The sequence below is a fragment of the Miniopterus natalensis genome, chromosome 10 (assembly GCF_054644295.1).
Source record: "Miniopterus natalensis isolate mMinNat1 chromosome 10, mMinNat1.hap1, whole genome shotgun sequence".
NCBI lineage: Eukaryota > Metazoa > Chordata > Mammalia > Chiroptera > Miniopteridae > Miniopterus > Miniopterus natalensis.
This window is the reverse complement of record NC_142090.1, coordinates 42,353,614-42,379,196: the sequence shown is the minus strand read 5'-3', so window position 1 is coordinate 42,379,196 and position 25,583 is coordinate 42,353,614. Positions and strand designations below refer to the sequence as shown.

Here is a 25,583-nt window from a genome sequence, read left to right as displayed (position 1 = left end):
TCTCTCTCTCTCTTTCTCTCTCTCCGCTCTCCTCTCTCTCCACCTCTCTTTCCTTTCTTTTCTTCCCTTTCTTCCTTCCCTTCCTTCCGCTCTTCCTCCCTTTCTTTACATTGCAGGATTATTATTAAGATTTAAGAAGTCTGTAAAAGTTAAATCTTGGGACAGTTCCTGACATGTAATAAACCCTCAATGAATGTTAGTTATTACAATTATTATCATCACCTTTTGATATAAAAAAGACAACTTCTGTGACCATAACAAAATGACGGACAAAGCATTCTCAGACTAAGAACCACCAGGATATAATTCACAACTACAAAAGACAACTGCCTGAAACAGTTCTGTTTGCTTTTAAGTCACAGGAATTACTACTATTTAGCTGAGCACAATATTTTTTCATTCAAGTTGGAATACATGTTTTAGAAAGTAACTACTACCAGCTGGTGCTGCTCAGTGGCTAAGCATCCACCTATGAACCAAGATGTTGCTGGTTCGATTCCTATGCCCGGATTGCGGGCTCCATCCCCGGTAGTGGGCGTGCAGGAGGCAGCAGATTGATGATGTTTCTCTCTCATTGATGTTTCTATCTCTCTATGCCTCTCCCTTCCTCTCTTTCTAAAAATCAATAAAAACATATTTTTATAAAAAGTAAATACTAAAAAAAGATAATATCAGTTCAAGTATCATCTGTTAAAACAAGACGAAGTACTTTAATACTGTTATACAGAATCACACTTCTAGAAATTTTACCAAGTACTTTTAAGGTACTTTTACACGTGTGGTAAACAATATCAAATTGTCAACATTTTATTTTTGAAATACGAAAAACGATAATTTCACATGGCTCACCCTATCAATATAATTTTTCTAATGTTCAAAGATGACTACTGTCATAAAAATATTTAGAAAATTCGTTGTTTTAGTTTTGCATTTGTAACAAAAGAAATTCTAATTTTCAAGGTTATAAATGAAGAAAATGACCAAAAAAAAAAATAAAAAATACTGATTTCTCATTTTTTACCTATGCACACTTCTCTTTCTTTTGTAATTTGTTTCTTTTTTTTAATGTCTTTTGCTTTGAATTCTGGGTATTGTATACCGTAGGAAAGGCAAATCAAATAATTTAATTTCTTAAGCAATGCTTCAGATTCCCAAGATTTTATACAATGTGTATTGTATATCATGCACTTAAAGTGTATGTTTTTCATCATATTAAAGAACTATTGTAACACAACACATTAACAGAATGAAGGACAAAAACCACATGATCAGCTCAACTGATGTACAAAAAAGCATTCAATAAAATTCAACACCCTTTCATGACAAAACCACTCAACAAGCTAGTAACAGAAGGAACATAACAAAGGCTATGTATGAAAACCCACAGCTAGTATCATAATGGTGAAAAACTAAAAGCTTTCCCTCTAAGATGTGGAAAATTTGATGACTATATACAATTTCACATACATACACATGCATACATTTAAAAAAGAAAATGTGGGTCAATGTTGCTTAAAAATCAAGTATAAAATTCTCAGATATGAAAGCAAATTGATTTCAACAGTGTATTAAAATAATTATTGAAATTATCTACATAAATGAGTAGGATTTATGTCAGCAATGCAAATACCATTTAATGTTATGAAATCTATTAATATCCCAATGTCTCCAGTAAAGAAATCTATAGCTGAGTGAATAAAAGGCAATTAATACTCTTTAATTAATCAAATGCTTAATACCCAGTTCTAATATTGTTTAAAAATTAATTCATAGAAAATGATGTATAATTCTCTTTTAATAGTTGTACAAAAACTACAAAATTTACCATCTTAACCATTTTTAAGTGTACAGTATTGTTAACTATACGCAGCTTGCTGTGCCATAGCTCTCTAGCACTTTTTCATCTTGCAAAACTTAATCTCTATACAGTTGTACCTCTGCATCCATGGGTTCTGCATCCACAGATTCAACCAACTGGACATGGAAAATATTCAGATAAAAAGTTACACTGACGCTGATGTGTACTATGTAGTCAAGCCTACATTGGTTGCATCTGTACTGAACATGTCATTATTCCCTAAAAAATATAGTCTAACAACTACTTACAGAGCATTTACATTGTATTAGGTATTACAAGTAATCTAGAGATAATTTAAATTAGGGAGGATGTGCATAGGTTATATGCAAATACTACACTATTTTATATGAGACTGGATGGAGCACATGTGGATTTTGGTATGGGTGTGTGTGTATCCTGGAACCAATCCTCCTCGAATGTAGAGGGATAACTGTACCAAATGAACTGCCCTTCTCTTCCTCCCACTAGTCCCTGGCAACCACTTATCTATTTTCTGTTTCAAAGGGTGTTACTTTAGATACCTCATGTAACTGGTATTGCACAATATCTGTATTTTTGTCATTGGCTTGTTTCATTTAGAATAATGTCCTCAAGTTTCACCCATGTTGCAGTATGTGACAGGATTTCCTTATTTTTAAGGTGGAATAATATTCCCTTGTGTAAATATATATATATTTTTTCTTTATTCGTTCATCCATTGATGGACAACAGGGTTGCTTTTATCTCTTGGTTATTGTGAATAATGCTACAATGAACATGGGTAGGCAAATATCTTTTCAGTCCTGTTTTTAATTATTTTGGATATATATCTCCAGAAGTGAGATTGCTGAATCATATGGTAATTCTATTTTTAATTTTTTGAGGTACCTCCATACTGTTTGTCTTTGCAGTTGCACCATTTTATATTCCCATCAACAGTATACCAGGGTTCCAATTTCTCACTAGCACTTGTTTTGTTTGTTGTTTTTATAGTCATCCTAATGAGTGTAAAGTGGTATCTCATTATTTTGATTTGCATTGCATTTCCTGATTAGTGATTTTGATCATTTTAACATATGCTTGTTAGTCATTTGTATATCTTCTTTGGAGAAATAACTATTTCAGTCCTTTACAAATACTTAAATTGAGTTTTGTTGCTGAGTTGTAGGAGTTCCTTATATATTCTGGACATCAACCCCTGATCAGATATATGGCTTGCAAGTATTTTCTCCCATTCTGTAGGTTGCTGTCTCACTTTGTCACACAAAAAATTTTGAAGTTTGAAGTCGCCAGAAGGTTCAGTGTGGGCCCACTTCAGCTGCTTCGCTGGCCCGGTCTCCCTCGGAGTCTGACTGTGCGCTCAGTCCAGCACCATGGGGAAATGGGACAACCGGGTGTCCCTTTGAACCCAAAGCAAAGACCAAATCAAGGGGTCCAGTCCAGTCTTTAGGGCCAACAATTGACCAAGGCCTACCTGGGAAGAAGTGAAAGAACAACTAGAAAAGAAATGGAATGGCTCCAAGGCATTGGGTGAATTTGAAGAAAAAATGAATGAGAACTGGGAGAAAGAACTAGAAAAACACAGGGAGAAATTATTAAGTGGAAGTGAGAGCTCCTCCAAAATAAGACAGAGAAAGAAAACAGAAAAGAAGAAATCTGGTAGCCAGAATGGGATGTTCACGAGTCTGCCCATTCTTGGAGATACTTGCTTCAAATTCACCAACACCAGCAGCAACAATCAGGACAGAACAATCAGCCTGAGATGTGCCTGTAATCATGTTTTTGATGAATTCTCTGTGTCCTGGGGCATCAATGATGGTCACATAATACTTGATGGTCTCAAATTTTCACAGGGAGTTATCAGTGGTGATACCACGCTCACGTTCAGCTTTCAGTTTATCCAAGACCCAGGCATACTTGAAGGAACCCTTCCCCATCTCAGCTGCCTCCTTCTCAAATTTTTCAGTGGTTCTTTTGTCGCTCACCACATTTGTGGATCAGATGGCCAGTAGTGGTAGACTTGCCAGAATCTACGTGTCCAATGAAGACAATGTTGATATGAGTCTTTTCCTTTCCCATTTTGGGTTTGGGTTAGTGGTGGTTTTCAAAACACCTGTGTTCTGGCAGCAAACCCGTTGCGAAAAAGACTGTATGGACATTTTAATGATGCTAATTCTTCCGAAAAAGGCATATTCTTCCACCTGTTTATATCTTCCTCTATCTCTTTTTGCAACGTCCTGTAGTTTTCCAAGTACAGGTATTTTACCTCCTTGGTTAAGTTTATTCCTAGGTATCTTAATTTTTTTAATGCAATGGTAAAGAGATTGCTTTTTAAATTTCTCTTTCTGAGAGTACATTATTGGTGTATAAAAATGCCATTGATTTCTGGGTGTTAATTTTGTATCCTGCTACCTTGCCTAATTCATTTATTAAATCTAGCAGTTTTTCGGTAGAGTCTTTAGGATATCCTACGCACAATATCATGTCATTTGCAAATAATGACAGTTTTACTTCCTCCTTTCCAATTTGGATGCCTTTTATGTTTTCTTCTTGTCTGATCGTTGTGGCTAGGACTTCCAGTACTATGTTGAATAGGAGTGGGGAAAGTGGACACCCCTGTCTTGTTCCTGTTCTTAGGGGAAATGGTTTTAGTTTTTGCTCATTGAGTATGATGTTGGCTATAGATGTGTCATATATGGCCTTTATTATGTTAAGGTATGATCCCTCTATTCACACTTTGCAGAGTTTTTATCAAAAATAGGTGTTAGATTTTGCCAAATGACTTTTCTGCATCTGTTGATATGATCATGTGACTTTTGTATTTGAATTTGTTTATGTGATGGATCACATTTATTGATTTGCAAATATTGTACCAGCCTTGCCTCCCTGAAATAAAACCCACTTGTTCATGGTGTATGATCTTTTTAATATATTGCTGGATCTGATTTGCTAATACTTTGTTGAGGATTTTAGCATCTATGTTCATCAGGGATATTGGCCTGTAATTCTCTCTCTTTGTAGTTTCTTTATCTGGTTTTGGAATTAGGATAATGCTGGCTTCCTAAAAAGAACTTGGAAATGTTCCTGCCTCTTGGATTTTTTGGTATAATTTGAGGAGGATAGGTTTAGTTCTTTGAATGTTTGGTAAACTCCCCTATGAAGCCATCTGGACCACGCCTTTTGTGTGCTGGGAGTTTTTTGATTACTGCTTCAACTTCATCAGCAGTTACGGGCCCATTCAGGTTTCCTGACTCTTCCATACTGAGTTTCGGAAAGCGCTATTTTTCTAGGAATTTGTCCATTTCATCCAGGTTGTTCAGCTTGGTGGAGTATAGTTGTTCATAGTATTTTCTTATAATCCTTTGTATTTCTGTTGGGTCAGTTGTTACATCATTTCTTTCCTTTCTGAATTTGTTTATTTGGGTCCTCTCCCTTTGTTTCTTAATGAGTCTGGCTGAACGTTCATCCATCTTGTTTATCTTTTCAAAGAATGAGCTCTTGTTTTCATTGATCTTTTGTAATTTTTTTTGTCTCTATGTCATTTATTTCCGCTCTGATGTTTATTATTTCCTTCCTTCTACTTACTCTGGTCTTTTCTTGTTGTTTTCTTTCTAAGTCTTTAAGTTGTAGGGTTACATAATTTATTTTGAAGTTTTTCTTGTCCTTTGAGGTAGGCCTATAGTGCTATGAACTTCTTTCTCAGAGCTGCTTTCATTGTGTCCCATAGATTTGGGGTTGTTGTGAGTTCATTTTCAGTTCTTTCCAGAAAGTTTTTGATTTCTTCCTTGATCTCTTTGGTAACCCTATTCATTGTTTAATAACGTGCTATTTAGCCTCCATGTGTTTGAATGTTTTTTAGTGTTTTTATTGTAGTTGATTTCTAATTTCATGCTACTACTGTGGTCCAAGAAGATGCTTGATATGATTTCATTCTTCTTGAACTTGTAAAGGCTTGTTTTGTGTCCTAACAAGTGGTCTATCTTTGAGAAGGTCCCATGTGCACTTGAGAAGAATGTATATTCTGCAGCTTTAGGGTGAAATGCTCTGGAAATGTCAATTAAATCCATCTGATCTAGTGTATCATTTAGGGTCACTGTTTCCTTGTTAATTTTTTGCCTGGAAAACCTATCCAGGGAAGTCAGTGGGATATTAAAGTCCCCTACTATGACTGTATTACTGTCTATCTCTCCCTTAGAGTCCTCCAGAAGTTTCTTAAATAAATTTAGGTGCTCCTGTATTGGGTGTATATGTTTATCAGGGTTATATCCTCCTGTTGGATTGATCCCTTCAGTATTATATAGTGACCTTTCGTGTCTCTAGTTATGGTCTTCATTTTGAAGTCTATTTTGTAAGATAGAAGTATTGCTATCCCAGCCTTTTTTTCATTTCCATTTGCATGGAAAATTGTTTTCCATCCCTTCACTCTCATCCTGTGTGATTCTTTTGTTCTGAGGTGGGTCTCTGTAGACAGCATATATTTGGGTCATATTTTCTTATTGACTCAGCTACCCTATGTCTTTTTATTGGAGCATTTAATCCATTTACATTTAAGGTTATTATTGGGAGATACTTATCTATTGCCATTTTATTTCTTTATGCCTATGTTTCTTTATTTCTACTTCTAATTATAGCAGTGCCTTTAAAATTTCTTGCAATGTTGGTTTGGTGGTGATAAACTCCTTTAGCCCTTTTTTTGTCTGGGAAGGTCTTTATTTCACCATCTATTATGAATGATGGTCTTGCTAGATAATCTTGATTTCAGATTGTTGTTTTACATTACCTTGAATAGTTCATGCCATCCCTTCTGACCTGCAGAGTTTCTGATAAGTTAGCTGACAACAGTATGAGAGCTCCTTTGTAGGTAAGATTGCTTTTCTCTTGCTGCCTATAAGATTCCCTGTTTGTCTTGAATTTTTGGCATTTTCATTATGACATATTTAGGTGTGGGCCTCTTTGGATTCTTCTTGCTTGGGACCCTCTGTGCTTCCTGAAATGGTGTTACTTTTTCATTGACCAAGTTAGGGAGGTTTTCTGCCATTATGTCTTCAAACAAATTCTCTATCCCTTGCTTATTCTCTTCCCCTTCTGACTCTCCTGTAATGTGAATGTTGTTACATTTCATGTTGTCCCACAACTCCCTTAGACTCTGCTCCTGTTTTTTAATTGTTTTTTCTTTTTGGACATTTTATTGAGTGAAAACAAAAGCTCAAAGAGATACTGTGATAGTTTTAGAATTATACAGAAAGCAAAAGAGCTGAGATTTGATCTACAGTCGGATTGATTATCTATTAAAATATTATTCCCCTTAGACTTAGAAACCCCTTTATGACCATTCGTCCCAGCCTATTTCTCTTATTACACACCACTGAGGTTAAAAATTCAAACCCCCACCTAAATTCTGCTTCTTTTTCTTTTTTAAAAAAATAGTTTGATTTTTTTTTTTTTTTAAGGAAAGAGAGGAAGGGAGTGGAGGAGAGACAGAGAAACATCAGTGTGAGAGCACAACACTGACCGGCTACCTCCTGCATGCCCCACAACGGGGATTGAACCCACAACCCAGCTATGTACCTTTGAACTGGCAACCTCCTGGTACACAGGACGACACCCATGTAACAGAGCCAGCCAGGGTGAATTCAGTTTCATAAAAGGTTCTGTCTCAGTTTTAAAATCTACATCTTCTTCAGAGTTCAGTTTAGGTGTCTTTCCTCTTAGTACCCCTAGGTTTAGTGTACTCTTATATATATTTCTATAGCATCCCATGTTCCCCATCATAATGATATTTTCCTACTTAAGTAAAGCAGAAGTGGGGAATGTCTGGCCCGTGGGCTGCATACAAACTCATTTGGTCTGGCCCTGCCAAGGCAACTGCAGGCAGGACTTGAAATTCAATAAACCTAGGCACATTTTTCATAGATAATTTTTAAGTTGAGAATTTTATATGGCCCGTGGATGATGTTATAAATATCCAAATGGCCCTTGGAAGAAAAAGGTTCCCCACCCCTGAAGAGCAGTGGTTAACAAGAGAAACTGTGGAGCCAGAATAAGGTTCACATCCAAACTACACTTACTAGCTGTGTGACTTTGGATAAATCACTTAATTTCTCTATACCTCAGTATCCCCATCTACAAAATAGAAACCCATTTCATACATTTATCACAAAGACTGAATTAATTCTTATGAAGTGCCTAAAATAGTCCCTGGCATAGTAAGCACTACATAAATATTTACCAACATTGCTAACACTGTTTGTGATTTGTAAGAGAAATAACTAATATATCTCATTTTATTTCCAGTGATTGCCACATAATACACCTAATATTGCTCTGATGGTTAATTTTATGAGTTTATTTGGTCAAAACTCTGGTGTGTCTATGAGGGTGTTTTTGGATTAGGTTAATATTTGAATGGGTAGACTGAGTAAAGCAAATTGTCCTTCCTAATGTGTGAGACCTCATCCAACCAGCTGAAGACTTGAAGATGAAAAAAGGCTCTGAGCATTCCTTCCTTCTGTATTCAAGCTGGGTTAACAGTTTTTTTTATGCTTTCTAATATAAACTGAAACAGCGGTTCTTCCTGGGTCTTGAGCTTGCAGGACTTTGGGAAGAATATACTATTGGCTCTCCTGGGTTTCAGACCTTTGAATTCAGGCCAGGCTATACCATCAGTTCTCCTGAGTCTCCAGCTTGCCAACTGCAGGTTTTCAGACTTAATAGCTTCCATAATGGTATGAGTAATTCCTTATAACAAATCTCTTTCTCTCTATACATATATATCTTATTGGTAACTGTTTCTTTGGAGAATGCTGACTAATACAATTGCTGAAAAATGAATGAATGAATCAATCAATCAATCAACTTGTCAATTCCAAGGACTAGTAATATTAAGAGCTGTAGTCAGTTATCAAAGATGCATACTAAGGATGATACATAGTTGTTGGAACAAGAAAGGACATGAAAAGCTCTTAGGAAAGATAAAAGAAGATGAAGTATATTCAGATGGATGGAAAAAATGTAGGAGATAATGAAAAAGTAGACTTGGCAGTAGGATAATATATTAAAACAAAGATTTCAATATTTATATATGTATATGTTTTTGTATATGTATATAATGTGCATATATATATAGGGTGTTCCAAAAAATGTATACACACTATGAATGATTATAAAGTCAGTGTTCATTAACATAGATTTCATTTTCAAAATTTAAAAGAATTTACAGAAATGAACAGATTTTTTTGTCAATGCCTGTTTTCAAACTGATGACTGTTTTGGTCCAGGCACTGCTGATAACTTGAAACAATGGAATTGCAAACATCAAGAATCAGACTTGGCCATTTTTTCTCAGTGGTTAAAGTGTTAGCCCGAGGACTGAGGGTCCCAGGTTCGATTCTGACCAAGGGCACATACCTAGTTTGCAGGCTTGATCCCCAGCACCTGTTGGGGCATGTGCAAGAGGCAGCCAATCGATGTGTCTCTCTCACATAGATGTTTCTCTCCCTCTCTCTCTCTTCTCTCACTCTCCCTCCCTCCCACTCTCTCTGAATATCGCTGGTGAGGATAAAAAACGACAACTCATACTGTTTGGTATTTGTGAGCCCTCAATTCGTCACCTGTTGCTGGCTTTGTGCAGTAAACTTTAACTTTTATGTAACCCCATAAAAAAGTCTAGTGGATAAATACTCATGTTCAAAGCTTAGTCTGGCTTTACCCGTTATTTCAAATCAGTTATCTGAAAAGGAGTGAAAGCTAAGTGAGTTTATCAGCTGTTAAAGTGTGTATACATGTTTTGGGGACATTCTGTATATGCACACATATATAATATATATTATATACTTTGCCAAAATATAGAGATAACATGTTAATTTTATCAAAGAATTATCAAAATGCATATTGTATAAATATAACTTCCTGGACAAAATAGGAAAATATGAAGATATATTTTAAAAAATCATTTCACTTACTTTTTTTTTTTAAAGAATATGTTTTGATTAATTTTAAACAGAGAGGAAAGGAGAGGGAGAGAAAGAGAGAAACACTGATGAGAGAGAAACATAGATCGGCTGCCTCCTGCAGAGGATCAAGCCTGCAACCCTGGCATATGCCCTGACCTCTTGGTGCAGGACCAATGCTCAACCAACTGAGCCACACCAGCCAGGGCTCACTTACTCTTTCAAATTAAATTAGTCTGTCAAATAATTGTTCCTAAGCATGTTGAAATAAAATTTATTTAACTAGATTTTAATAATTCAACTACATTTCCACTGGAAGGATATCTGACATTAATCTATTTACAATCTACACTCAATACTGTCTTACTTTCTGTCTTGGTCTGTTTGGACAGCTATAACAAAAATATCATAAACTGGACACCTTATAAACAGAAATTTATTTCTCACAGTTCTAGAAGCTGGAAAGTCCCAAGATCAAGGTGCTGGCAAATTTGGTGTCTAGTGAGGACCTGCTTCATTACAAATGATTTAAGTCTTTAACTTTATGCTAACCCCACACATTCTTAAATACTGTAGTCTTATAATAAGTCTTAAAATCAGGTATATTGTGAGCCCTCCAGTTTTGCTTTTTTTTTTTCAAAGTTGTATTGGGCATCCCAGGTTCTTTGTATTTCTAATTAAATTTTGGAATCAGCTTGTCAATTTCTCCAAAACACTTGTTGAGATTATAGATCAATTTGAGAATAGACATCTTAACAAAAGTGAATCTATCATCCCATAAGTAAAATATTTCTATTTAGGTCTTCTTTACTTCCTCTCAACAATATTTATAGTTTTCAAGGTACAGATGTTGTTTATCTTTTAACAGATTTATCCCTAAGTATTTCTTATTCATTAGTGTTACTGTATATGGACTTATTAAATTTCAATTCTCAATTATACATTACTAAGTATGCATAAAATTACAACTGATTTTGTATATTGATCTTGTATTCTGTAATCTTGCAAAATATCACTTATTAGTTCTAGTCACTTTTTTGTAGATTCCATAAAATTATTTACGTAGATGATCTAGCCTTTTGTAAATAAAGACCATTTTAGTTTTCCCTTTCCAAACTGTAAGTCTTTTCTATCTTTTTCTTTTTTTAATCCTCATCTGAGGATATTTTGTCCATTGCTTTTCAGAGAGAGTGGAAGGCGGGGAGAGAGCGAGAGAGCAAGAGCGAGAGCGAGAGCGAGAGCGAGAGCGAGAGAGAGAGAGAGAGAGAGAGAGAGAGAGAAACATCGATGTGAGAAAGACACATGGGTTGGTTGCCTCCTGCTTGTGGGCCAGCTGGGGCTGGGGATTCAGCCTGCATCTGAGGAATATGCCCTTGGCCAGGACTGAACCCAGAACCCTTTAGTCCTCAGGCACATGCTCTAACCACTGAATTAAACTGGCTAGGGCTTATTTCTTTTTCTTATTCATTGTACTAGCTAAGATAATAGTAATAGAATTAGTGAGAGCAGAAAGAAATCCATTTTCTTCCTAATTTTAGGGGTGAAGCATTCAGTCTTCTCCATTATGCATGCTTTTATGGCTTCATTGTTTATAAATGCCTTTTAGGAGGTTGAGAAAGCTCCTTTCTATTCCTAGTTTGCTGAAAGTTCTTATTAGAAATGGATGTTGGATCCTCTCAAATGCTTTTCAAGCATATACTGAGATGATGGCATGGTCTCTTTTTTTTGTTTATTGGCTTTCCTTTTCCAAATAGTTTTATACTAAAACTTCATTTAATCCTCCATAAATTTTACCCTCTCATATTTTCCATACCCATAGCTTTATGCTACATCCTGGATAATTTAATCAATTCTGTCTGCTAGGTGGATCATTCTTTGTTTTTTTGTAATATCTGTTTAATATATTTAAATTTTTTTATTTCAGTAATTTTATTTTTAATTTCTAAATATTTACTTCGTTTTTATATCTAAATGGTCTTTTAAAACAGTAATTTGTTTCTCATTTTTTATTCCATTATTTTTAAAATAAAAATTTTTATTTTTAAAATATATAGAGATATTTTAAGTTTTTATCAGATGATTCTAAACTCTGAAGTCCATAGTGTCCTTTAAAAGTTCATTAGGAGTCTAAAATCTGTCTTGCATTGTTTTTATTTTTCTTGTTTACTCTCAGTCATAGCTTCCAGTTTTTCATAGGATTGGTGACTTTTTACTACTATGAGCTCATATTTGGCTGACCTTAATATGTGGGGAATTCTGAGGGCTAAAACTAGAAATGCTTTCTTCCACAGATGATCTGCATTTGTTTCTTGTGGGAGTGAAATACTGTTACTGAGAACCATGTGAGCCACTGTCACAGGTCTCAGCTTTATGTAAGAATATTTATTTTATTCTTCTTTTAATCTTTTTATTTATCCTCGCCCGAGTATGTGTTTATTGATTTGAGAGAGAGAGGGAGAGAGGGGAAGGGAGAAAGGGGAAGGGAGGGAGAAAAGGGGAGGGGGAGCGGAGGGGGAGGGAGAGGGAGAGGGGGAGGGGGAGAGGGAGAGAGAGAGAGAGAGAGAGAGAGAGAGAAACATTTATGTGAGAGAGAAACATCTATCGGTTGTCTCTCGTACATACCCCAACCGGGGATCTAACCCATAACCTTTCAGTGTACTGGATGATGCTCCAACCAAATGAGCCACACCAGTCAAGGCATTCTTCTATCTTTTTAGTGCCCCAGAGCCTACTGGCCTGATTCTATCATTGACATGAACATTTGTTCCTAGGGCAATCCAGCTTTTGCAATGACTTATACCTCACAAATCTCCACATTTCAACTATTTTATCTGCTTATGTACATTCATATGTGTATCTGTATATGTATATACACCCCTCAGAGATTCTCTTACTTTTTGCAGGCCCCATAGTGCATTAAAAAAGGATGATTTTCTAATTTATCTAGAATTTGTGCATACTGGTCCTTATACTAGTAAAAGGATAAATCTTCTAACCTTTGTAGGTAAAGAGCATTTGTAGATAATATCTGACTTAAATATTTAACTGGCTATTGCTACTTGATTTTTTTGAATTAAATTGAGATGCCACAGATAAACTAAATGTTTTTTATCATAAAAAGGTCTCATATTTGGGTATCCTAAAACTTTTCTAAGTCTCTAATGCTATGAAATCATTTGCTATGTCTAAGCAAGCAAAAATTAAAATAAAATAAAAACATTATTTTTCAGAGTTAAAATTCTCACTAGTATTATAGTTGCTGAACACATTCCAAATTTAGCCTAATATATCCTACACACATGATTATAAGATTCTGTCCAATGATAAAAGTTGCTGGCTTAGAAAATGTATCATATCTACACTCCCACATATAGCTAAATTGGCTTAACTCCACAGATGAGAATCTAAAACCTGTTTTTGACTATGTGGATCCGAATAATTTGTCAATTTGTTTCACCCACTTTCAAACAAAATGTTAAAGAATACTGATGATTACATAGTAATACTATAACTCAACTGGTTTTAAAAGACACTAAAATTGAACTTTTGATATGTAAAAAATAAAGTCTAAAATTCTAATTTAAAATAAAATTAATGCCCGGCCGGGTGTGGCTCAGCGGCTGAGCGTCGACCCAGGATCCAGGCGATAGGGGTTTGATTCCCGGTCAGGGCACATGCCCGGGTTGCGGGCTCGATCAATGGCTCTCTCATCATTGATGTTTCTATCTCTCTCTCCCTCCCTCTCCTTTTCTCTCTCTGAAATCAATAAAGATATATTAAAAATAAATAAATAAATAAAAATAAAATAATTCATTCAAGTAAACTATAGAAAATACAACATATAGCTTGTCTCAAACAGGCGCTCGCCAAGGAGAAGGCCATGTTCAGTTTAAGCTCCAAGATTGTGAAGCCCAATGCAGAGAAGGCAGACGAGTCTGAGTCCAGCATCTCTCAGGCTCTGCTGGAGCTGGAGATGAACTCAGACCACAAGGTCCAGCTACAGGAGCTGAATTGAACATCACAGCAGCCAAGGAAACTGAAGTTGGGGGTGGTCAGAAAACTATGATAATCTTCGTTCCACATTCCTCAACTGAAGTCTTTCCAGAAAGTCCAAGTTTGGCTGGTACACAAATTGGAGAAAAAGTTCAGTGGGAAGCATGTTGTCTTTTTCACTCAGAGGGGAATTCTGCCTAAGCCAACTCAAAAAAGCTGTACAAAGAATAAGAAAAAGTGTCACAGGAGCCACACTCTGACAGCCATGCAGGATGCCATACTGGAGGACTTAGCCTTCCCAAGTGAAATTGTGGGCATGAGAATCCATCTGAAACTGGATGGCAGCCGCTCATAAAGGTTCATTTGGGTAAAGCTCAGCAAAACAATGTGGAATACAAGGCTGAAACCTTTTCTAGCGTCTATAAGAAGCTCACAGGCAAGGATGTTAATTTTGAATTCCATGTTTCAGTTGCTAACAAAAATGACTAAATAAAATATCATTCTTAGTAAAAATTTTAAAAAAGGAAAATACAATATAGAAAGAAGAAAAAAGTATATTCTACATTTAAATACCATAAATAATTTTATTCATAGGCATGAATGTGTCTTTTCAAACTATAGCATAAACTAAAATAACAAGCTAATTTTACAAGTTTACAGGGAATTTATTAAGCAGAAGCAAATTTAGTTATCTTAACTAAGGAAAAGCTTTGAAAAGGCTCTACTATATTCCTGCCCTGGCTGGTTTGGCTCAGTGGTTAGTGCATCGGCCCATGCTCAAAAGGGTCTCGGGTTTGAATCCCGGTCAAGGGCACATACCTAGGTTGCAGGTTTGATCCTCAGCCCGTCGGGGCCCTTTTGGGAGGAACCGTATCAATGTGCCTTTCTCACACTGATGTTTCTCTACCTCTCCTCCACTCTCTCTAAAAATCAATGGAAAAAATATCTTTAGGTAAAGATTAACAAAAATAATAATAATGATAATAAACTATATTCCTAAAATTTATTATATTCAATATAATTGGTTGTTTTATTTTATACTCAACCCGTTTATGCCCTCTTTACACTTTGATGTGTTTTTTATAACATGATGAATATCTACTGCAAGGCCTTCTGAACTAATACAGAATTACAGAAACTATCATCATGTGGAATTTTTTCTTTTCTTGAATGTTCCTAAGGTTAGACTCTGGTTTTCTGCTGGTAGACACAGCAGAGTAAGCATCGTTGAAGTCTCCCCTCCAGCAGTCATCAAGTCTAAGTCAGAGTGTCCCGAAGAGCTGGAACAGCTGTGGAAGCTCTTTATTAGAGGTTTGAGCTTTGAAACAATCAATGAGGGTCTGAGAAGCCATTTTGAGCAATGGGAAGGCTCACAGGCTGTCTGGTGATGTTATCTCAAAACACCAACTGCTCCAGAGACTTTGAGTTTGTCATGTGTGTCACTGTGGAGGAAGTGGATGCAGCCATGAGTGCAAGGCCACACAAGGTGGATGGAAGAGTGTGAAACCAGAGAGAGCTGTCTCAAGAGAAGACTCTGAAAGACCTGGTTGCACTAAACTGTGCAAAAGATTTCTGTCAGTGATTATAAAGGAAACACTGAAGACCACCTCCTAAGAGATTATTTTGAACAGTATGAGAAAATCAAAGTGATTGAAATCATGACTGACTGAGGCAATAGCAAGAAGAGAGGTTTTGCTGTTGTAACCTTTGATGATCATGACTGTAGATAAGACTGTCATTTGGAAACATTATATTGTGAATAGCCACAACTGTGAAGTGAGGAAAACCCTATCTAAGCAACATATGGCTAGTGTTTTATCCAGCCAAAGAGGTTAACGGGGTTCTGGAAACTTCAGAGGTGGTCATGGAGGTGGTTTTGGTGGGAATGACAACTTTGGTCCTAGAGGAAACTCCAGTAATTGAGGTGGCTTTGGTGGCAGCTGTGGTGGTGGTGGATATGGTGGCACTGGGAATTGCCATAATTGATTTGGTAATGATGAAGCAACTTTGAAGGTGGCAGGAGCTACAATGATTTTGGCAATTACAACAGTCAATCTTTAAACTTTGGACATAAAAGGAGGAAACTTTGGAGGCAGAAGCTCTGGCCCCTATGGTGGTGGAGGCCAATACTTTGCCAAACCATGAAACCAAGGTGGTTCTGGCAGTTCCAGCAGCAGCAGTGGCGATGGCAGTGGCAGAAGGTTTTAGTTACTGCCAGGAAACAAAGCTTAGCAGGAGAGGAGAGCCAGAGAAGTGACAAGGAAGCTACAGGTTACAAGAGATTATTGAACTCCGACAAACACGGTGGTGGCAGGGACTCACTGCTATAAAGAAGACATGCTTTAGACAATACTCATGTGAATAGGCAAAAAACTCGAGGGTCATAATTGTAACTAACTGTATAACAGGTTATTTTAGTTTCTGTTCTGTGGAAAGTGTAAAGCATTCCAACAAAGGGTTTTAATGTGGATTATTTTTTTGCACCCATGCTGTTGATTGCTAAATGTAATAGTTTGATCAACACACTCAATAAATGTGTCTTTAAAAAAAAAAAAGAGGCTGGTCCAAGTGCAGTGGTGTCTTACAACTAATTGATCACAGCCAGTCACAGATTTCTTGCCTGGCCAGGCGTGGCTCAGCGTTTGAGCATCGACCTAGGATCCAGGCAATAGGGGTTCGATTCCCAGTCAGGGCACATGCCCAAGTTGCGGGCTCAATCCCCAGTCAGGGGCATGCAGGAGGCAGCTGATCAATCACTCTCTCATCACTGATGTTTCTATCTCTCTCTCTCCCTCTCTTTTCCTCTCTCTGAAATCAATAAAGATATATATATATATATATAAAAGATTTGACTCTGAATACTACTAATATTTACTCCCTGTCATCTGGAATCAAGTATCTTGCAAACATCAAGGCAAATTTGGCAACATTAATTTCATAACTAAAAGTTTTTAAGGTAAACCCTTTTTTAAATGATTTAACAATTCTCACAAGATCTCACAGACCAGAACTAAGGAAAGTCATTTTCCTTGTTTTAATGGCTACAAAATTACCAAACATTAGATCAAAACCCCATGATTCCTTAGTAAAGTGAGACATATAACTGTGACATGTTCATAGTAAATACTTGACATTGTCCTATTTAAGGAAGCATCACTTCCTAAATTAGGTTTCTGATACTCTGAATGAATTAAGGTACATGCATATCATGTTATTAGAATTGTTAAAACTGACTTTCTCACATTGCTGGATCCTACATTACCAGCAAATGGTAAGTTTAAGATCCCTAGATAAAAAGTTTCAAGGTTTAGCCCAGCTGGCATGGCTCAGCGGTTGAGCATTGACCTATGATGCAGGAGATTGAGATTTGATTCCCGGTCAGGGCACATGCCCAGGTTGCAAGCGGACTTGACCCCCAGTAGGGGGCGTGCAGGAGGCAGCCAATCAATGATGTTTCTATCTCTCTCCTTTCCTCTCTCTGAAATCAATAAAAATATATTTAAAAAAAAAATAGAAAGTTTCAAGGTTTAAAACCAGAAGATTGAAATAATTATGATAGCAAATTATTAAGCAAATCTTCAAAAAGTCTACATTATCTCCTTTTCCCTCAGAATACCTCAGTTCAATAGGTAGTATTACCAACCTCATTTGATATTTGATGTTCTGAAAGATTACAGAACATACCCATGGTTGCACAATCAATGGAAGAACGCTTAGCTCTGTCTGAGACCGAGGTGCAAGGCCCCAGTTCACTGTACTATCCTGCCTTTGACACTACTTAAGTAGGTGTTCAGAAAGCAGACCTTTAAGACTTGGCTTTCTAGCCCTAGCTGATTTGGCTCAGTAGTTAGAGGGTCGGCCTGCGAACTGAAGGGTCCCAGGTTCGATTCCAGCCAAGGAAGGGCACATACCTTGGTTGCAGGCTCAATCCCCAGCCCTGGTTGGGGTGGGTGTGGGAGGCAACCAATAGATGTGTCTCTCTCACATTGATGTTTCTCTCTCTCTCTTTCTCTCTCTCCCCCCCACCCCCAGTCTCTCTGAAAAGCAATGAAAAAAAATATCCTCGGGTGATGAATAAAAGATTTGGCTTTCCAAATATTCAAAATTACTTTAGAATATTTCAACACATTTTAAGTACCTGGACTGACCATAACAGACAAATATATAAAATAATGAGTATGGCAAGATTTTATCCCTATGGATAAAGTCTTAGAACCTTAACTAATGAATACATTTTCCATAAATTAATTTCTTAAAAATGTATAGCGAATTACAAATTAAAACAACAAGTTACCACTACACACCTATTAAAATAGCTAAAAATCTAAAACACTGACAATATCAAATGCTGACAAGGATGTGGAGCAAAAGCAACTCTTTCTTTGCTACTGGGAACGCAAAATGGTACAGCCATGTTCTAAGACAGTTTGGCAATTTCTTACACAGCTCAACATGGTCTAACCACACGGTCCAGCAAGCTTGTTCCTCATTATTGACTCAAGTGTGCTGGAAATTTATTTCCATACAAAAACCTGCATAAGGATGTTTATAGCAGTTTTATTCAAAATTGCCAAAAAATGGAAGCTACAAGATGTCCTTCAATAACTGAATGGATAAACAAACAAGGTACATCCATAAATACTATTCAGTAATAAAAAAAAACTGAGCAATCAGCCACAAAAACACATGAAGGAACCTTATATGCATATTACTAAGCGGAAAAAAACAGCCTGCTATGGCTACCTACTGTATGGATACAATAATATGACATTCTGAAAAAGGCAAAACTATAAAGGCAGTAATAAGATCAGTTAAGGAGAGAAGTGGGAGAAGAATGAATAGGTACAACATGGGGGATTTCTAGAGAAGTGAAACTACTAAACCTACTTGGTATGATACTATAATGGTGGATAGATGACCACTATGTATTTATATAATGCATTATGCATCATGCATTGCTGTTGCACATTTTTTACAATTGATGACCCATTATTAATATGTTATTATTAACTAAAGTCGATAGTTTACATTAGGTTTAGCTCATTATGCTATACAGTTATGTGGGTTTTGCATAATGCTTAAAGGATGTTGATAACATAAGTAACAGGTGTACTTTCTGCTCAATTTTTTATAAACCGAAAAACTAGAATAAAAATTAAAGACCAATAATTTTTTTTAAAAATCCATAGGTATTGAACTACAACAAAAGGATAATAATTACAAAAAGTATTTAACAAAAGAAAATGCAAAATAAAAATTTTGTAAAAATAAAACAAGTTGGCAAGAAGAAATAAAATACAGAAATTCCATCACAGTTTATAGTAAATTACAGAAGCATTAAAATCAAATGGTTAAACAATAAAGAAACCTGGGAAATGGATTCTTAATTTTTCTACTGACATGATATTAATAGTGTAACTTTGTCTATATTCTAAACAAAAGAGAAACTATTAATTTAGCTTTTAGTGAATTTCAAAATATAGACAACTGCTTATGAAAATTTAATACATAAATATTTTTAAAATCTGCTCTAGGTAGGCTTCAATTTAAAAAAGATATTTACTAGAAATGATCTCCCTAGGGAAAAAAAGCATTAATTTCTGAACAGACATTGTAGAAAGCACATAGCATAATTCTAATACTGTTTTGTCTCAAATGGTTTTGGCTTTTAAAAAATATATTCACAGCCCAGCTAGTGTTGCTCAGTGGTTGAACGTCAACCCATGAACATGAAGGTCATGGTTCGATTCCCAGGTAGGGCACATGCTCGAGTTGTGGTCCTTTTTTTAATTTTTTTAAATGTATCTTTACTGATTTCAGAGAGAGGAAAGGAGAGGGAGAGAGAGATAGAAACATCAATGATAAGAGAGTCACTGATCGGCTGCCTCCTGCATGCTGACTGGGGATCGAGCCCACAACCGGGAATCAAACCCTGATTGCCTGGATCCTAGGTCAATGCTCAACCACTGAGACAGGCCCGGCGGGGCGAGCTGTGGTCCTTATCCCCAGATGGGGGCATGCAGGAGGCAGCTTATTGATGATTCTCTCTCATCATTGATGTTGCTATCTTTCTCTCCCTCTCCCTTTTGACATCAATAAAAAACATAAAAATTAAGAGTAAAAATAAAAATACATTCACAGATTTAAAAGGCTAAACCACTAAACTAAAAAGAATATTCAATACCAGTATATATCCTTCTTAAAAATCTTGAAGGTGCAAAAACTTGTAGTGTAAGAACATGCCATTCATAATCTTTTCCTCAAAAAGTGATTATAAAATGACTGAAAGATCTTGGTCTAGATATCGTTCTTCAATGACCCAAGACACCAGATATACATCATTATCTACACAAATTTACATTTTTCTGAAGATTTAAGGCTCATTGTTTAGGGCCTCAAATCATTCTAAAACTCTGACACTTCAATACAAAAGTTTTACTGCCATTGATAATTATTTTAACTAAATAATGTTCCATGGTAGTTATATAATTAGCAAAAATATCTGTTTATAGCTTTATAAGTGAAAAGATTATTTTAAAGAAATTATAGTAAATATAGTGAAATTTGCCCTGGTCAGTGTAGCTCAGCTGGTTGGAGTGTCTTACTGTACACGGAAAGGTGGCAGGCAATTCTGTTACAGGGCAGTGAAAAGCTAGTAAAATACCAGGGCAAATGGAATAGGGAAACTGAAACATGAAAGTTAAAACAAGGCCAAATAGTGTGAGCAATCTGTAGCCAGCTGGTAAATTATAGGCCCTTTATCTTCCCCAGCCAAGGACACTTGACAGCAAATGGTTAAAGGCTTCCCTAATAAGAAGATGCAGGAAAGGAGGGGGGAAGGGAAAATTTAAAAAGAGCAGTTGTATTTCTTAAGCAGAAAAGCCAGCAGTCTCAAGGCTTGGCAAGATAAAATTGCCAGGTGCTTCGCATGATTTTATTTTTTTTTAAAAGAATTAATCTACCAAGGTATTCAGCAGAGGAATTTTGAACAGGAGGGTATATAACGCCTCAAACCCCACACAACTCACTCTTCAGATTACCTAGGAGCCTATCTGTGCTTCATACGTCAAATGTATAGATTTGCTTGCTATGCTTCTTTAATAAATTTGCATGTTTTACTTTCTTAATAAGTTACCTTCTTAATAAATTGGCTTTATCACAGCACAATCAGGGTCTCTCATTTAAGCTCATTTACATGAGAAGACAAAAACCAGGGTGGGGACAGCCCTCTCCCTCTGACTCAGGGGGCTGTACAATAACACCTCTCTGGTGTCTGAGAGGTGCCTGTAACAGTTAGATTCCCAGTCAGGGCACATACCTAGGTTGCATGTTCAATCCCCGGTCAAGGTGCTTAGGGGAGGCAACCAATGTTTCTCTCTCACATCAATGCCGCCAACCCCACCCCGGTCTAAAATCAATAATTAAAAAAAAAAGATGGTGGCTTCAGCCGTTTTGAATGAATAAATAAATAAACAAATGTACGTGTGTGTGTGTGTGTGTGTGTATAAATGTTTGTGCTATCTTTGTAATATATAATAGATATTTTCCTTTGAGTATTTTTATCTTTCTCTTTCCCTGGAATTCCCAAGCATGTAGAGTCAAAGTTTTAGACTTTTCACAAAAGACTGATCTTGTCTGAATATAGGTAAGTACACTGAATTCCAAGAGAGACTATTTTTTTTTCATATAAGAACAAATCATAAAAGAACAATTATCAACTAAATTGGAAATTCATTTTAAACTTTACATATAAATATAAACATGTATGTTAGGATTATATTCTTAAATAGCTTTAGAACGGTGTTTGAAAAAGCCATCTTTATTGGTTTTATTTTATTAAATTTTGTAAGTAAATGAAAAGGGTCAATAAGATGAAATCATATATCCCTATTCCCAATAATCCTTTTTAATTGGTAATAATTCACAGGCATTTAACACCTCACCCACATAAACTGCCAATGTCCATTCACTATAATAACTGAATGTTGATGAGAATTGAGATGAGTTTTTAATGTTGAAACTTTGTACACTGCAATAATATCACAAACATAAAGCCTCTTTAAATTGCACTATTCCTTTTTCAAATTTTTTAAATTCTCTTAAATGTAATGGTTTCATTATAATTGTTCTAATGTTGTTAGGAGAATATTAAGTAAACTATTAAAAAGAAACAAAACATATACAAAAGATTAGATAGTAAAAGCTTGAAACCAAGCCATTCCATATAAAGACTAAATTAACTTGGGGAGGAAGATGAACAAAATAAGAAGAAATGAATGATAGCACTACATGTGTCGTTGCTTGCCTATAAAAATGAAGACCCCATATTAGTTATCCCATTTTTTAGTAAATGTAAAAAACTAATAACTACACAAATTGACAAAAGTATCTTGTTGTTTCTTTCACACAATTAAAAGCCAAATATGAAACAGGGTAATGGAAGTAGGTGTGTACTAACGTTAAGTATATGTACAGAAAAAAAATTAACATAGCAGGTCTGAGACTGCTATAGTTAAACATGCCTGCTTACAAGTCTGGTCCTTACCTGGCATTTGAGACTTGGATTTTGAGAGAGTCCCCATGATTATCTGACTGATAGGAATGTTCACTGCATATAAACTGTTTGTATAAATAATGTGGTTTATGCTGAACACCTGCTTTTCTTTGGGAATTCTAGAATTTTGGTGTGTGCTAGGCACTGACTTCTGATAAAAATCCTGGTCTGCTAGACTCAAAATGACCTTCCTTAGAAGATAACATTTCATTTATGATGTCACAACTTATTGGCAGAGGAATTAAGGGTGTATGTCAAACTCCAGTGGGAGAGGGCTCTAGGAAGCCTGCACCTGGTTTCCTTTGGACTTTACCATATGCACACGTTCCCTTTGCTAATTTTGCTTCATATACTCTCACTATAATAAATCATAGCCACAAGCAAGATTATATGCTGAGTGCTGTGAACTATCCTAGTGCATCACAAAACTTGAAGGTAGTTTTGAAAATCCCCAACATGATATAAAAATATTATATTTAAAAAATTTATCTTTATTGTTGAAAGTATTACAGATGTCCCACCTTTTTTCCCCTCCTCCCCAATCCCATCCCTTCCCCAGGCTAATTTTGAAATATGAAGAAAACTGCCTATACCATGACACTGAAACCTTAGATAAATTTCTTCTTTGGAGCCCCAGGTGTTAATATTTAATGATGAATAATCAGTTATTCTACTAACCATTATAAAAAACATAAAAATGAATGAATAAAATGTAGTCTGGATTTCCTATACACAAAAGGAATTCTTACTGCTCATCAGGCCAGCAGAAAGTGGATGACAGGAGGGAGATTTAAGAATTTGGAACATGAATATAGCAATGTGCTATTTATGAAAAATTAACAATTGAATGGATCCTAACATCTTCAGTGAAGACTTTACAAAACATTATAACCATTAATTAAATCTCTTATGTACCAAAAAGTTTAATCTTATTCTCTATCGGAACTTTTTTTAATTTTTATTTTTAATATATCTTTATTGATTTCAGAGAGAGGAAGGGAGAGGGAGAGGAAGAGATAGAAACATCTATGATGACAGAGTCATCACTGATCAACTGCCTCCTGCAGGCCCCCAACTGGGGATCAAGTCCACAACCCGGGCATATGCCCTGACTGGGAATTGAACCGTGATCTACTAGATCCTAGGTCGATGCTCAACTACTAAGCCATGCCCGGCCGGTTGGAACTTTTTATTTAAATCCTCACCCTGAGGATATTTTTACCATTGCTTTTCAGAAAAGGTGGAAGGAGGAGGGAAAGAGGGAGAGGGAGAGGGGGAGAGAGAGAGAGAGAGAGAGAGAGAGAGAGAGAGAGAGAGAGAAACATCAATGTGAGAGAGACACATTGATGGGTTGCCTCCTGCATGCACCCTGGCCAGGGCCTGGGTTTAAGCCTATAACCAAGGTACGTGCCCTTGGCTGGAATTGAACTGGTACCCTTCAGTCTGCGGGCTGATGCTCTAATCACTGATGCAAACCGGCTAGGGATCTAGTGGAACTTTAAAAGACATTTATAACCCGGCTTAGTGTGGCTCAGCAGTTGAGCATCGACCTAGGATCCAGGAGATCGCGATTCGATTCCCACTCAGGGCATATGCCCAGGTTGCGGGCTCGATCCCCAGTCAGGGGACGTGCAGGAGGCAGCCCATCAATGATGACTCTCTCATCACTGATGTTTCAACTCTCTCTCTCCCTCTCCCTTCCGCTCTCTGAAACCAATAAAGGTATATTTCAAAAAATAAAATAAAAGACATTTACAATAAATTATTTATATGAAAGAAAAAGGGCAATTACTATATACATTTCAGAAATTAGTCTATAAATAGTATTACTGCTAGAAGCTACTCAATAAACAAACATGTTTATACATATATAGTAAACAAAAATTTGTGGTTATCAAGAAATACACTTATTTTCCTACAGCTATTTGACATGTAGCCTCTTCGTAAGATATAAACACAAATAACACTAATTCATTATCTTCTTGCATTCTTCAATAAACAGACAAAAATATTTTCATTTAACCATACCTTAACTATTTCTTCAATAAAACAAATGTGAGAAACAGGATCTCTCTTCTTGGCTAATATTTTTTGTAGATGTTGTACCTAAAAAGTTGAAGAGAAGGAGAATGTATAGAATTGAGTATTTTCAAATGAAACAAGTGTGCAGAAAAAGCAAAGGAAGGGAATTGGCATTTTGCCACAGCCTTTCCATACCCGATAATCAACTAATGTAGTTATTTTGAATGCTCAGAGATTTTAAGAAACCTGCCCACGGTCACACAACTTGAAACAACCAGGAGTTAATCCATAATTAATATATTTTCACTCTCTAAAATATTTACCTGTCCACAAACAGTACAAATATGATCCACAAGTTTTTCCATATTGGTCCAGAGGGAAGCACGAAAAGCTGCAGTATTTCCTGGGGTTGGCATGGTAGATCGTCCAGGTCCTCCTGTTTATATGAGACAAAGAAATATAAAAATAAAATTTCCAATTATAACAACTGTATGTTATTATTAAAAGCATATACAGCCAGGTGGCTCCGTTAGTTAGAGCAGCGTTGAGATACACCAAGGTTGTGGGTTTGATCGCTGGACAGGGCACATACAAGAATCAACCAGGTGGTTAAGAAGATGGCGGCATTGTGAGAAGCAGCAGAGTGCCGCTGCTCCCAGCCACGGACTCGATTTACTCCTAAAATTCTACACAACCAGCTTGGAAAAACCAGAGAAATATCCTGAGTGGACATATTGAGAGTAGGGAGCACTGAAGAAACATCATAGAGTCTGGTAAGAGAGGGGGATGTAGAAGGGGGAATCCCCAAAGCCTGTGCTGGGCTCCAAGCCCTGAGGGTTAGAGGCTGCAAAGCTCCTTCCCTTGGGAATGTGGACTGGCATCCAAGCAGGGATCTCACGCCTGGAGCTGAGGAGAGGGGAAGGAGCGCCCGGTGCAGAGGGCAGAGGGACCCAGGGGAACGGTGAGTCCACGAGGAGGGGAAGGTGCCTTCCTAGCGAAACAAAGCTCCTAAAATCAGTCTCAATTGCCTTCTTATGCACAGGCTGATGACCATGAAAAAGGCTGTCCCAAAGTGTGTGGCACCAGAGTTGAAAGGGACCAGAGGTCTGTACTCAGCTGCCACATACAGGAACCCTCTGCCTTCCTGTAAGGCACTATGTTGAGCCCCAGAAAGCATTTGATCTGTGTGGCACAAGGAAGGGGAAGAGAGCTCTCCCACCGCCAGAGA

General features: G+C 36.7%; 1 protein-coding gene and 2 pseudogenes across 1 annotated transcript in view; 2 read left to right on the top strand and 1 right to left on the bottom strand.

The window, feature by feature from the left end:
* COG5 (component of oligomeric golgi complex 5) overlaps window positions 1-25,583 on the bottom strand; it is a 324,959-nt gene that overhangs the window by 119,992 nt on the left and 179,384 nt on the right. Inside the window, exons 9-10 of the mRNA XM_087821091.1 lie at window positions 24,679-24,791; window positions 24,362-24,439 (exon numbers count right to left, since the gene is read on the bottom strand). Of these exons, the coding sequence (XP_087677217.1) occupies window positions 24,362-24,439; window positions 24,679-24,791 (191 nt within the window). The remainder of the gene's footprint in view (window positions 1-24,361; window positions 24,440-24,678; window positions 24,792-25,583) is intronic.
* On the top strand, window positions 13,667-14,268 carry LOC107530850 (small ribosomal subunit protein eS7 pseudogene; annotated as a pseudogene).
* On the top strand, window positions 14,553-16,032 carry LOC107530851 (heterogeneous nuclear ribonucleoprotein A1-like; annotated as a pseudogene).